The 16,164-nt window shown below is 33.2% G+C and overlaps 1 protein-coding gene across 1 annotated transcript in view; it reads left to right on the forward strand.

Moving 5' to 3' along the window:
• Nucleotides 1–16,164, forward strand: part of SPATA17 (spermatogenesis associated 17) — a 289,180-nt gene that overhangs the window by 143,296 nt on the left and 129,720 nt on the right. The window contains exon 6 of the mRNA XM_074222685.1: nucleotides 2,023–2,146. Coding sequence (XP_074078786.1) covers nucleotides 2,023–2,146 — 124 coding nt within the window. The remainder of the gene's footprint in view (nucleotides 1–2,022; nucleotides 2,147–16,164) is intronic.

Here is a 16,164-nt window from a genome sequence, read left to right on the forward strand (position 1 = left end):
CTTACTTCAGAGTCAAAGGACTGTGATTTTTGACAAATAACTAAACCTTTCTGAGCCCTCAGTTACCCCAATTATAAAATTTGGACTTGCTGGCTCTTCAGACTTCAAATCTTTAACCCTATGATTCCACAAAGTAAGATTACAATAACTTGCATAGGCAAAAATATATTTTTAATCCACATATTTCTTGGGAATTTGCAATAATTGTCTTTCTGTTCACAAAAATTTCTATGATTTCTATAAATAGCAGTAAAAGCTAGTAACAAGTGTTACTTCTGGAAACTCAATTTATAACAATTTTTTTTATTTTTAGTGATCATAAGATTAATTAAAAGGTATAATGATGAAAAGCAAAAAAATCACTTAAATATTTTATACAAGTGTAAAAATTAAAGTGTATAATGTATTTGCCCATTATTTATGTGTTACAAAAGACTGATTTTTTTCCTTTTAAAAATACTCATTTGTTCACATGTAACTGCCCCGTAGTATAAGGACAAACAAAGGTCACCAATCCTTCCAACTCCTAGTTCTTTGTCAAAAATGGACACAGTTAATGAGGTTTGTTTGGTACAGCACAAATTCTCAGACACAGATAGAGATCCTTTCAATGGAAACAAATTTGTTTGGCTTTACCAGGTTACTTAGCGATTAATAATAGCCTTGAGATGCAGGTCAGAAAGGTCATTGTACCAGCTTGCCAACACAATCTAAATGTGCAGCCTAGTCTAGTTCTCCAGGCTTGGAGGCCCCCAAAATACTATGCATAAAGTAAAACAGGCTATTTTCCAACTCCTTTTTTCATATTAATAAGCAATTTTCAAGAGAAGGGTGGCAAAATGGGGGCCATGCCACTCCAAGTAATTCATTTATTTTGCAATTTAATCTTATGTTGAAAAAAAATTACACTGCTGCAAAAGCATAGCATGGTGATTTTTAAACGTCAGTATGTTTCATAAGTAACCTTGTATGAAATATTGTATTAGTACCCTTTAACAGTAAACTGTAAAAAAAAAATTCTACAGATTGAAGTAGATGTATATGTCTTTTTCTTTCTTGAATTTTCCCCCCTTTCATCCCCCCCCCCACTACCTTTGAGGCAAAGGCATGGATAATCTACTTAAAATATGCTCATTTTCTATTGTGTGTACGTGTCTATGGGTGTACTTTTTCAAAGTATATTCTAAAATCCTGAAAAGATAATACTGTGACAAGGGAAAAGTATTATGTAATTTTCCAATCCATTTTTTTTTTAGCAAGTCTGATTTAGGTTTACAGCTTAAAACTTCAACAAATATTTATAGATGACCAACTAGGTGCAGAGAACATGGCAATGTTTGCTGGAGGAAAAAAATACTTGTCTTGTCTTCCTGTAGCTTATAATTCTAGATAACTTAAAACATCTAGAATTATGTCAAAATACCAGGCTCGACATGATTATTGATCCATACTTGATCTACATATACTTGTCCAAGAGACACATGTAAAATATTTTTATTATCTTAACTTTATAGAACACGTGAGAAAGGCTTGAAATGCTTCATCTAGTTTAACATTTATTCTGTCTGTACACATCACTGAACCAAATGTCAATCTTTTGTATGCTGGCTAATGTACAATGTCTGTTTCTTATTGATATTGTTATAAATGCTAATTGAGATTAAGTTGAAATAAATTATGTGAACAAAAGACAGATGCACAATTTCGAAATTGGCATTGCATATGGAAATGAGATTTGAGATGTTTAAATATAAATTCAGGACTCCACATTTAAGGTAGCTTAACTATCAGTTTTAGAACAGTTAAAATCACTAAATCATCTGAAAAACTCCAGACAGAAGCTCTATTTTCATATTTTTTAACATTCAAAATCTCTATTTCCTAACTTTATTGAGAAAATCGACAGTTGTAGGCATTTTGAAAACTCTTAAACATAATCCAAATACGTTTTTATTTCTACACATAATGGGTCTGCAAAAGTACTTGGTTCATTTTCACTAACAGAGAATTATTTTGATGCAGGGAAGCTCTGGAGGAGTTTGCAGAGATGAAGGGTCGAGAAAAGAAGAAGGCTGACCTAGAGAAGGAAGAGAATAGAAAACAGTACCAAGCCCAAAAGACTCATTACCTTCTTAGCACAAAGCAGGTCGGTATACCTGTCCCTGGCAGCTCTCAGGAGCCGCTGGAGCCCCGAGTCTGACAGAGATAAACTAGCAGGCTGAATGGGACATGACTTGTTGGAAAGATATCACAAAGACACTGCTTCGAGTTCAATTGCAGGCTTTTCTCTAGGCAAAAGCAGGCACCCTGACTATTCTGTGACAGCAGCTTCAGAGAGGCAAGCGCAGGGCGCCGGCAGAAAGCATCCAAGTCAGCAGTTGGATCTGCCACTGTGATAACACAACACAAAGGGCATCACCTCACTTTCAAAACTCATTTTGACTGGTTTATTGTGGTGTTGTTGAACTTGTCCAGAACTAACAAGGGCTTAAACGGAAGACACTTTTCTTTTTCTTTCTTTTTAATTGAGCTAATGCTAAGCTTAAGTCTCTGCCCTTTCACTGTGTTTTCAAATAGGTTTTAAGGAAGGTCTTCAAGTTAAGTTTTTCCCAGATCTGTTTATTTCAGCCAAGTGTTCCCTCTATTTTCACAGAGAAATTTGACTCTTAGATTTTGTATATTTAGGCACCACCTTTAACATTCAGGAAAATTTTGATGTTCCCTAGTTTTAGTTTTGTTGGTAAAAGAAGAAAGTTTTATAAGTAGGATGGATGGACCAAGATCTCCTAGTGTGAAAACTGCCTTTCCCTTTCCCATCTCCCCAGCCCCTGATGAACTATAGATCTTCAACTTTTTTGCAACAGATAGTCTTATGGAATTGTTTGGAAAACTAAGGAGTTAAAAATATTGCCAGTACTCATACAACTAGTAAGTGTGTGCAGAGCAGGATATGAACCCAGGTATTCAGGAATCCAGGACCAGCACTCTATCCACCTCACTATATTTTCTCTTAATATTTTACATAAAACTTAAGGAATATGATTTTTAATAGCAAAGAATTTAATGTGTAATATTTTAATATTTAAAAGGAAGGCCAGAATTCACATATTATTGATCAGGAGAATATTAGAGATTCTAAGGTGTTTTAAAGATTTAAGAATAATAAAAAATCAAATAATATTGTGGTTGGAAGGAACCCAAGAGACAATCTAAGTCCAATCTACATTTGATCAAGAATCCCATTACAATATACCTTCCTTTTTTTTAGAAAAAAATTTCTTTTGATTTTTTTCATTTTATATATTATCTAGATTTCCCCCTGCATTCTCCTCTTTACCATCCCCATTGCAAATTTTAGAAAAAGAAGAGAATAAAACATTAAACTAAAATAATCAATACATTGAGGGGAAAACTAAAACTAACCTATGAGACCTCCTTTCCCCCGGTATCTCCAGGGCAGGATGTCTTCTCATTTCTCTTCTTTAGAATGGATCAAGCTTGTTTTGTACAATTTTGCAGCATTAATTTTAAAATGTTTTATGGTGGTCTTTTCATTTACATTGTTGTAGTCATTGTGGTCTATTGTGTTCTTACTTTGTTTTATTTTAACATTAGTTCATTCAAGTCTTTCCATGCTTCTCTGTATGGTTTACATTTATCATTTCTTACAGCATGGTAATCTTCCATCTCATTCAACTAATGCAATTTGTTTTATTCATTTTGCAATTGATTGGTATATATTTTGGTTCCAGTTCTTTGATACCACAAAAACTACTGCTATAAACATTTTAGCATGTAGAACGTTTTTTTCAATTATCTCTTTGGGTTTATATCTAGCAGTGGATTTTCTGGATCAAAAGTTATAGATGTCTTCACTACTTCATGACCATAATTCAAAATTGCTTCCCATACAGTTGATTTGGTATGCCTGTCTACATGGACTATTTCCACATTTTCTCATCATCCAGGCTTTGTTACCTAATAAGGTGGAATTACTATTTCCTGAGACTTCATGTTCCATTTTGGTGTTTTTTTTTTCCTTCTTAAGAGCCTAATACTGCCTCTTTGGTAAAACTGTCTCTTCTACAATGCAATTCTCAAAATCTTTAAAAAAAAGTTATTATGTTCCCCCCTGAAATTATCTTTTTTTAAGTCAGATATTCTCAGTTCCTCTGGCTAAGTGCTCATATGCATGTTTTCCCATCCAGATCATCTTGCTCTCCATGTCCATCAAACTTTAGCTGGAAGTTTTCTAAAAAATACAACAGTGTGGTAAAGATCAGCATAACCTCTGCACAAACCCAATAAGCAAATTTTGGAAGCATTCTCTATGTTTCAGCTCACTTTCTCCATCCCACATGGGGCCTTTCCTGGTCTCCCCCCAGTTGCCCTCCCCACCAATCCAAAGGTAATGTCTTTCCTTTGAGATTACATCCAACTGGAAGGAAGCTAGGGCTTCCTAAAATGAGCCACAAATGCATATCAGACATGAGGCATCACAGGGCAAAGGCTTGCTCCTGGGTGGGAGAGGCTCTGTTGTGAAAAGAAGAGAGCTAGCCATATGATTTAGCTTGAATGGAGAGAGTAGAGGTGGAAGCAAGAAGAAATGAGACAGAAGACATGGGCAGGAACCAGATTGTGGGAAGTTTTTAAATGTTGGAGTGAAAATTTTCTACTTTATCTTAGAGGCAATAGGGAGCCATGTTGGATAAAATTATGGCTGAAAGCCTTATTTTCTAAGGCTATCTTTTTATTTTTAGTTTATTCAGCTATGCAAATCTTAGACGATAAAGTTAATTATTTTTATAATAGGTGATGTCTTATCTATTGTTGGATGTTTATATAGTCATATTTTTGAAAGCCAGAACACTAATACTGGAACTAAAATTTAGAAGTGTGTTTTCCATATTAATGAAATATATAGGAGATTATAGGTGATTTATTTAGTGCTGGAAGAGACCTCAAAATTAAACCCCAACACCCTTATTTACGGAGGAGAAAAGAGACCTAATGACACAAGTAATTTGCCCAGTGCCACACAAGTAATTAATAAAAATTCAAACCCAAATTCTCCGACTCCAAATTTAGGCATCTTTTTAATTGAATAATTTCCAAAATTCTATATTTACTGGTACTAATTATCTTTTCTTATGCATCTAAGCACTTTAATATTAATAAAAGTTACAACTAATAAATAACCAATATTGAAGTGAGTGAATTAATAGACCCCTTAGGGCTTTATTAATTAAAAAAGTTAAAGTAATATTGAAATAATTTTATATATGTTTGTTTCAATGAGACAACTGAACATACTAACATATTTGCATAAATAATCAATCATCATTTACCAGTAATAATAAGGTTAATTTGTTGCTACAGACTTAATAGAATTAGTCAATTATATTTCTTAGAAAATACTGCTTGCTATGCATCTCCTTACCTGTACAAACATGACTGAATTTAATTCCAGTATCAAATGAGCATGTGAAAAATTTTTGTCCTTCTAAATGTTTTCTGAAAAGAAATCGTGTTTACTTGAAAGAAACTAGGTAACATTCAAACTCTATACCATTATAGATTTAAAAATTTTAAATATCTCTTCTTACAAAAATAAAATTAAGCATTTAGCAAAGTTATTTGTCAATTCATCAATTTGTCAAACTAAATTTCTCACATATATGTGATCATTGGTGATATTCTTATTATAGTTTTTATAATTTGTTCATTGGAAGAAATTAAAAAGTCAAGATAAATAATGATTGCAGATATTTTAAAGAATGTTTCATTCCAAGGAATGTTTGAAGAAAATCTCATTTTCAGATTTCCTTTTATTTATTTTAAAAAAGCTATACTTTGATTTCCCTGCCCTTGTTCTTGAGTAATAAATTATGTTGCCTGCTCCACCTACTGGTGGCATTAGGCAAAGACCCTTATTGTTAGCAAACCACCACCTCTAAAATGTAGTCAGAATTTTACAGAAACATCTTTAGCTTAGGAAAACTAAAGATTTGCACTAAAATGAGGAAACTGTATCTTAATAATTTAACAAGGGCCTGTAGTATTTTCAGAAATATAAGATCTTTCATAGAACAACCCAGAATAACAATTAGTTTTTTAAAAGAATTATTTTTTGAATCTTCCTTTGTTTCAATGTGATAGTATAAAATATAAAAAAAAGTATAAAAAGCAGATTATACTGCAAAATATCTGTATGTGAAAGTTTATTAATTTGGAAAATGAATTTTAAATTTAAATTGTATATGTACATTTGTAAATTAAAATGTAATTTGTAAATCAGTGAACATTTAACATGAAAATTTGGACATTATTTTCATTCTACTGTTATTTTTGAGAGATTTGTTCTTTAAATGAACAATAAATATTTACATGGATTAAAGAATGTTAAAGTTGTAAAGGACCCCTAGAGATGTCATTCATTTTACAAATAAAGAAATTGAATTCTAGTAGGATAACTATTTTTAGCATGTCTATAATTTCACAGAAATGGAGCATTTTCTATCTTCTTAATTTAAATGAAACTTTTATTATTTCATTTAAAAATACATGGTATATTTCAGGGCTCTTAAAAATGAAGATTCCCACTACTATTCTAAGTTAAATTTTATGTACATATATATAATCTACACGTAAATATGTGTATGTGTGTATATACATTTCTTTTGGAAAAAAGAATTTTTGAAAATGGAAATTAGGCTTTATGTTTATTTTGATAATTGTATGGTTACAATTGATTATTTTGGTCGTTTATGCTTAACAAATCAGATCTTGGTAGAGAATAAATTAATCATTTAATATAATTGATAGTAAATTCCTTGACTTATTCAAATCATCAACTTTATCTCTTTCTTTCTAGGTATAACTAGATGGCATACATAGCTAGCTGGCTATGGATGTGTTCATTCAAAATAGATGGAAAACTTGGACTTGGAATCAGAAAAATCTGAGTTCATATACTGCTTCCTATTCATACTAGCTGTGTAACTTTCATCATCAGTGAATTCCTCTGTCTCAGTTTTTTTCATTTTAAAATGATGACAATAATATCACCCACCTTCTAGGGTTGTTGGAAGTTTCAAATTATATATAAAAATACATAAATCTTGTAGTGTTTTCAAAATTCTATCATTGCTATTATACATCTTTTATTCCATAGTCATTCAGTAAATAATTGACCATTTTAAGCATTTTTATTTGATATAGAAGTGGAAGAATACCTTTTTTGTCCATTGTGTATATTTGTGTGTGTGTGTGTGTGTGTCTGTCTGTCTGTGTGTATGTGTATTTTCACAAAATTGAAGAACTTCAGAGTTGGAAGGGACCTCAGTGATAATATGGTCCAACTCATACCCCAAAAAATAATCCCTCCTACAACACACTGGAACAAGTGATCATGGAGCATTTGTTTGAATACCTCAAGTTTTAAAGGGAGCTCACTACCTTGGGTGGCATCCTTTTCCACTTTAGGATAGCTGTAATTTATATATAATGTTTAGGAAAAATCATTTTTATATCAAACCTAAATTAGTTTCTTTTTAATTTATGCCCATCTTTTCCATTTCTGTGTAAGCAAAAGAAGACTTAATTTGGCTTTGGTATGAAAGTTCTTCAAACAGATAAAGCCATAATTATTCTGGATGCCCATACTTAACCATATAGCTAATTATATTACTCTGTAACTTAACCCTAGAGTTCACGTAAGAAAGGGATTGAAAACTTATGTTTGCAATAATTTATGGGACACTGTTCAAATCCTTTACCCCTTCATCCTGCATTCCCAATTTAGTTTTCTCTCTCTCTCTCTCTCTCTCTCTTTGTGTGTGTGTGTGTGTGTGTGTGTGTTTAACTACTGTATGGCCACCAGATTAGAGCTTTCTATTTTCTTCTCTCTAACATTTCAACAAGAAGATAAAGTTGATTATCCTTTTGTTTTTTAGAGCTAAATGGAAGAATTTTAAAAATACAGATGATTTGAATGAAGTTATGCCTTGAAATGGAGATTTTTAAAATTATCTCAAGACAATATCTTTTCCTTTCCAAAGTGTACATTTACAAATATATACATACATGCTTGAACAAAAAAGAAATAACAAATGACGTTATAAAGCATCTTGGAATTTTTTTACCTACATATTTCATTCATTTTTTCATCAGGAATTTTACAATTACAAGAGAGAATTTCACCCAACTTTCATATTTTATAGATCATTTTCAAATAAAAATACTGCTTTCTTAGTTCTTTTTGTCCTTGATCTCTGTGGAGATTGATTAAACTTTCCTTCTTTAAACACTTTCTTCTTCTTCAAAAAAATTTCATTCCAACAATCTTAGAAACCTCTAACACACTCCAATTGATTTCCTTATGATCCCTGAAAACAGTCAAGTAAAACAACTCAGCAGAATGATTCCAAGTGTTATTACTTACATTCTCACACTTTAAGAATTATAACACTTTTCTCCCCTGATTTCCACAATTTTGACCTCATTGCATTTGGTTTACTTCTACTTTCTCTGATTACTCCTTCTGTGTTTCCTTCTCCAGTCATCGAAGTTGAGGCTCACCTTTGCACTTCTCCATTCACACCTTCCACAGGGCAACAGATCGTGTCTCATGACCTCCACAGTTTCAAACCTGCTCATTCCAAACTTCCCTACCAATATTGGTAATAACCATTTCCCAGTCTCCTTAGAGGCTAAACTTTGGAGTCTTCTTTCATGGTCATCATCATTTTTTATACCCAGGGAAAAAATTCTGCTAATCCTTTTCCTAAAATGTCTTTCTCAATTTTACGTCCTACTTCTAAGTCTCTTGGTTTAAGAATTAATCTGCTCAAGTAAAGCTTACTGCTGTGGATTTCTATTAATTTTAAATAAAATAAACTGCTCTCCCTAATTCATTCCTCAATTTCTTCCCCTCTCCAATTAAATATTTCTTTCAGCATGTCAGACTGCTGCTCAAAAAACTTGCAATAATTGTCCATTACCTATTCAGGCTAAACTGCTTCACCAGGTACTTTAGTGCCATCCTATCCTTGTTTTTCAACTTGACAGCTAGTGGGAAAGAGGATAGAACATGGAGGCCATATAATGTAACCTAATCTGAATAGGAATCATCTGTATAATATTCTTCAGAAGTGATCATCCAATTAGTTCTTGAAGACTTTGGGTGATAGATGCCCAAGGTTATTAGAAATCTTCATTAGGAAGATTTTTTTCCCCTCTTATTATCTGAAATTTGCTTCTCTGTACTGTATATCCAGTAGTCTTCATCCTTCTTTCAGAAGCTAAAAAATTGTTGGGAGAGGTTGGATTAAAATATGCTCAAAGTATTGGAAGATATTTCCTAGAGAAGATTACCATGAGTGGGGCATACATTAGTGAGCCCTCAGAAACTAAGGTATGCTAATCTTGAGTACTTTGGGAAAGAGAAGATATTCCTGAAGTTGGAATGCATTAATAAATGAAAATTTTCATACTTCCCAAATATGCCTAAATGTCAGATTAAAACAGCCCCTAATTTTCTAATACTTTAATATTACTTGAATAGATTTATGGTCTCATCAATGTTGTTCCCTCCAATAATCAGATAGCAAGCTATACTTTTCATCCTATGCAACTTTTATTCGTATTGTTCCATAAATGTACCAAGAGGGACACACTATGTGCTTGAGCTTTTCAGTAGATTGAAAAGGTGGAGGGTGGAGGGTGGACAACAGATGGTTCCTCTCATAGGATAGTACCCAGGGCAATCATCTTTTCATTTTTCACCCAGTTGCACTCCTCTGGTCTTCATCATGACCCCATGTGGGGTTCTCCACCTCTACACCTTGACTTTCAATATCCTTTTATGTGCTGTCTTCACTAGATTATGAGTTCCTTAAGAGCAGGAACAAGGATTTTCTTTGAATCCCAACACTGGAATGTAGTAAGTACTTAATAAATGTTTATTGACTGGATGGCTACATAATGTGCTCAACCCATTTTCCAGTTAATCATTTCTCTGATAACATCCTTTAAAACCTGTCAGTTCTCCTGGGCAATTCTTTGGTAATTTGTTGCAACCTAGTCAACATACCATGTCCTCTGTATTTTCTTTTAAGTGATCTGCAACTTTATTCTTTCAAAGACTGATTATAGTATTCCATGACTTGCAGACACATAAACATTCTTGGATGTCATGGTTGTTTAAAAGGTGGTCCTTCGTTAAGAGCGTTATAAAATAAAGAACATTGAGTAATTTTTTGAACATAACCCAACCTTCTATCTTCTTGGTTAATTTTGAGTCTAGTTCATTCTATCCATAATGTCCGTCCATACATAATATATATAATCATATTATGTGTACTGGAGGACAACTTTTATAGCTTATCCCATCAAAATTTTAGATTTTTGGATACTAAATATTCTTATCTACCTTTTTTTCATGTGTAGATGTAGGTTGGTGCAATTAGAATAGTTCATCTACAAACAGGAGCATTCAGAGAAACTTATTGTTTATAGTACCTCTCTTCTTTTTATACTCCAAGATGGACAGCATTCATGATATATTTGGTGAATATCCATATTTTGTTTTAGACCTGGTTCAATACTAATAATCAGAATAAAACTAATAATCAGTCTTAAAACATTTTTTCATTTTTTTAAAGTTCATGATTTTGACATCTCTCTCTGACAACATTTTGCTTTATCTTTTTTTTTTAATTTTTAAACTTGCATTTTTAGAGGCAGTTAGATGTTGTAGTGGATAGAACACTGGACTTGGAGTTAGGAACACCTTAGCTCAAATCCAACATCAGACACTGACTAGCTGTAAAATTCTAGGCTAGTCTTTTAACTTATTTACCTCAGTTTCCTCAATTGTAAAATGGGAACTATAATAGTATCTATCTTGCAGGATTGTTGAGAGCATTGAATGAGGTAATAAATCACAGTCCCAAGAACATTGTAGGTGCTATTTAAATACTTGTTCCTTTCATTCCTTTTGAATTCTCTACACCTTTTAGTCAATGATGTACTATCAAAATATGGTCTGCTCTAGACTGTTGTTCAGAATGTCTTACCTTTTCCCTACTTAAATTTTCTTCAAGGAAATGTTCAATATATATATATTATATACATATATAATATATATATATATATGAATAATTCTCATGGGGAAGGAAAATAGACATGAATGGTAGTTTTCTTGATTCTTTTTCAGAAACATTAAGATTGTTGATTTTTTCTCCTAAATCTCTGCTGAATAATAATTTCAATAATAATTTTAAAAAATCTTCTTTCAGTTATCTTGAGAACTGATCTTCCATTGCCCTTATAGCTGCATTATATGAGATTTGAGCATTTTCTACATTTGTTGATTCTTTCCTATCTTGATCTGAAAATTCAACTTTTAACCCCATATGAAAATTTTAAATGTTGTAGTGATGTGAAAGCAGAGTTACTGCATGGTCCTTTCACTGGTCAATGCTAATAAGAAACATGGAATTAGATTATTTATCTCTAAGAGAACTGATCTACAAATACTCATAGAAATTTCAGGTCCAGAAATCAAGTCAAGTAATGACTTATTTATATCATACTATCCCTATGAAAAGCTCAAAGAAATTTTGCTAAATTTATCCCTGCAGCATCCCTATGAGGTAAGCAAACCCAGCAACTATCTCTCCCGATGAATAAAATGACATAATTTGGCATTTGCATTGCCTCAGAAATGTTTACTATTTAATGGGAGAGGACTCAGTGAATAAGAATTTACCTTTTTATTTAGGAATCCTCAGTTTAAGTAATATGACTTCAAGTTTGGTCATTTGTGTTTACTTCCAACTGAACAGCCTACATCTCGAAATCACCACATAATTTGTTTCTAGTGGTAATCTCAGGAAAGGCCAAGGACTGAACTAGCAAGGAGAATGAATTAGCTATTACATTTTATATTTTATTTCCTCTCTCTTTAACATTATAGTTTTTATTATCCTGTCTAATACATAGTACAGATGAAATTATTATTCACTGTCAGAACTTTTGCAGGAGATAGAACAATGAGGTTAAAAAAAATTCTATGGTGTCCCCCAAGTTATCCCTTTTCTTTACTACCTTTTAAGACACCATGTATCAAAAAATGTTTCCTAAAGAACAACTAGCAACATTTGAGTTGCAATTAACTCAGAGAATTCTAAAATAAACAAAAAAGATACTTAGCTGCCTATTCTGTGTTTTGGACAAGGTATTTTCTACCCTTAAGCTAAGGTTTAAAACATCTATATCCATATATATGGTTATATCTTTTGACTATTATCTATAGCTTTTAAAGCAATCATATATTTCATAGAAAGCCCTGTTATTTCCATTATTGTTTCTCAAATCCTAAATATTAACATTACTTGATGATTTGAGGCTGTGAAACCAAGAAATCAGACATTCAAATAGCTCTCATTGTTCTCCCACTCCCACCCCTATTTCTAGAACTGAAATGCCTATATATATATATCAAATACTGTCCAACATCATGCTTTTGATCTTTCTTAAGCATTCATATATTAATCTACTTAAGAAGAAAACAATCAAATAAAAGAGATAGGATAAAATCTATATATTGAAGACTGTACCCACTCATTAATTTCTTGTTATTTTGGTACTTATTTCCCTTTTATTCCTATTTAGCATTATTCAAGTTATTGCATATTTTAGACATTTTGCTTTTGTCTTGAAGGAAATTGTTGTGTTTTATTCAGTAAAGTGAAGTTTTAGTGAATAAACCTTCTACCAATAAATACAGACTGACATTGGTTCTGAATCTTGTAGTTTTTGTGATTTGCTAGGGTACTAAGAGGTTAAATGACTTTCCTAGGGTCACATGGCCAGTATGTATTAAAGGCAGTACTTGAACACATCTTCTTGTCTTCGAGTCAAGCTCTCTATTCACTCTATCATCAAGGTCTTTCATATTTTAGAGCAATGATGCTAAAATTCACCTTGAGCCCCCATTTAATATAAGATAAAAGGTAATTTAGCTCTCATGAAAATCACAGTATCAGTTTCTAATGAAGTTTAAATGTTGGGGCAGCTAGGTGACACAGTAGATAGAGTACCAGCCCTGGAGTCAGGAGCACCTGAGTTCAAATCCGGCCTCAGGCACTTAATAATTATCTAGCTGTGTGGCCTTGGGCAATTCACTTAACCCCATTGCCTTGCAAAAACATTAAAAAAAAAAGATTAAATGTTGACTTCTTGATGATCAGTTGCATTACCATTTATTTTAAGCCTTTTTAAACATCCTGTTTCTTATGAAACAAGAGAAACCCACAAATTTTTTGATTAGGAAAATTTATTATAAGCAAAAGTGTAACTGAAAATAAAATCTCTAAAGCACAGATTCTGCACTTCTCCATGATTCATATGGTCCAACTAACTATAAACATCATCTGGTTTCAAATGAGTGGAATGCAGGGTAAAGTTCCCCACTATGTTAGCATAGCAGTTTTCAGAATGACATTTTGAATATGAAAGTACAGAGAGAAGCGTGTTTCTAATCTGGGATCAGATGCCAGTAATTTCATTTCCAGAAAAGTAATTTCAGGTAACATATTAGAAGCTTATGCGAAGACTAATCTCAGTGTTTCTGCTCAGACAGATTATGAGGAAATATTATGTTAATGTTTTTTTTGGTAGCTATAATTTTTTACCATTTCCAGGGCTCAGGGACAATATCCAGATAGTTTCTTGCTCTGTAATTTGACTGGCTTTTTTTTAATTGAATGATTTTCTGTGAGTAGGTTGGTTTTCATCTAATGCGTAACACCTGACTTTATTCTTGGGGACTTCATTTTACACTAGATCCCTTCAAACACTCTACCTTTCTAGTTTGTCAACCTTTTCAACTTGTGCAAAGCACAGCTTAATTTTCCCTTATTCAGGAATATTTCATTTCCATGATTCAGAACTCTGAAATTCCTCTCTCTGATATCTTCTCACTTCTATTTCTCTCAGTGCCTGTCCCCTTCTAAACTTATCCTTGGTCCTTACCACACCCTCCAGTATTATGTTGATCCATGCTTTCTCTATTATATTCTAACTTTCTTCCCTTTCCAATCTAGACCATTATAGTTAACAAGTTTTACACTCTGCTGTCTGCTCTCCTTGAAATGTTTGCTCCTTCATCCCTTTGCAAATCTCAGATTTGATATGCATTGTAACCTCCTTTAGCTCAGAGACTGTTTTGATTATTTTTGTATCCCTAGCAATTAACACAGTGTCTGACATATGATAGGTGCTTAATAAATGTTTATTGATTGAATCATCCTCCATCATTTGCCTTCTTTTCTTTTACTTGTGTGATGCTGAGTGACGGTAGAGGAATTATGTTGAGTGGGTTCACTACAAATTTGTTACATCATTTTACCTGGGTCCTCATTGCTTCATAACTATCTTCTAATTCTTTGATCCACTCTTATCACATTCTTTATAGCACCTGTTTCAGATCTTTCCTTTTTTTTTTCTTTTTTGTGTTATATAATACTCAGAGCCATGATATGGCTTGGAGAATACCCACAGTCAAGAGGCAGTATATGACTTTCAAAGATACTGAAAAATTGCCCTCACAGAAAAAAAGAGAACTAAGAGAGAGTGGTGTCATTAAAACCTGGAGTGAAGAGTATTCAGGAGGAGAGAGTAGTCATACATGTCAAAAAGAGATGAAAAAAATTGAGGAAAGTTCATTAAGTGTGGCAATTCAATGAGCAATTCAAGTAAGATTGGAATTGAGGAAAGTTCATTAAATGTGGCAATTCAATGAGCAATTCAAGTGAGATTGGAGAGATAATTTCTCTTGAGTGATAAGATGAGGAATCAATTGTAGAGATTTTGGTAAATAATGAAGGGAGAAGAAATAAAGGATAATTAGGTTTTCAAGGAATTTGGTTGACAAAGTCTGGTTAGGGTTTTTTAAAGGACTAAGGAAAACTGGTATAAGCAGCATGGAAGGAACCAGCACACAAGGAAAGTTTGAAGGTTAGAGAACCAGGGAAAAATGATGGTGGTGGTAACTGCTAGAGCATCTGGAGAAAGATGAGACCAAGGGAACATACAGGGGATTAGTCTTGGTTAAAATTACTACCTCCTCATCTGATTGGAGTTAAGGAGGAGCTAATAGAGGATGATCTCACAAAAATATATGAGGAGAGAAGAGAGAGCTCTTTGCAAACAGATTTGACCTGAATTCAAATCCAACCTGAAATATTTTCTGCCTCTGTGACTTGGGGCAAGTAATGGCCTCAAGTTTCCTCATCTGTAAAATGGAAACAATAATAGGATACACCTCCCAGGGTGGTAGTGAATTTCAAACAAGGTAATATTTGTAAAATATTTAGCATAGTACCTGGCTCATAATAGGTTCTATGTAAATGCTGTAGGTAAAGAATCGATAAGCGCGGGGCAGGGGTTTGCTAGTTAAAAATGTTACTTTGTACAAAGTCCAGTTGAGATTATAAAAACATAAATTTTAGTGAATTTGGTCAACACAGGGCTGGGATTTGACAGGATGCGATGTCCCACAGCTTAAATGAGCAAGAGTGAAAGAAAAGGCTTGTGTTGAACTGCTTAAAGTGTCAAGACTGGCACAGCAGGGGTGATGGTCTAGGGGAGAACTGAGGGATGGAAACAGTGAAGACAATTATTATTGTCATATAAATGACTATCATAGTTTTTGATCATGGAAGCAAAATGCTTACAGATGAGGCAAGATCAAGGGTATAATTGTACATACCTGAGACAGTGAACAGGCTAAATCATAAGTAGGCTGAAGGACTATGAGGTTTGGCTATTTGAAAGAAAACCAACATGTATGTTGAAGTCCCATGGTATAATATAGACATTGCAGAAGTATACAGGGGAATGGTTATTCAAGCATTAAACTTATTGAGAGAGAAGGGAAATTGTCTGGGGGGTTCATAGATAATGGCCATTAGGAGCTGAATTAGGTAATAAATTTGGACAAAATGAACCACAAAGAAGTTGCTGCGTGATGGTGGCAGATAGATGTCTTGAGGTAGCAATAAATATTGGATTTCCCCTCCAGGGCCATGTTTCAGGAATTATGAGATAAAGTGTAACTAGCAATGCAGATGGCCAAGAATGAAGGATTTTGGGAGC

Source organism: Macrotis lagotis, chromosome 2 (assembly GCF_037893015.1).
Source record: "Macrotis lagotis isolate mMagLag1 chromosome 2, bilby.v1.9.chrom.fasta, whole genome shotgun sequence".
NCBI classification, from domain to species: domain Eukaryota; kingdom Metazoa; phylum Chordata; class Mammalia; order Peramelemorphia; family Peramelidae; genus Macrotis; species Macrotis lagotis.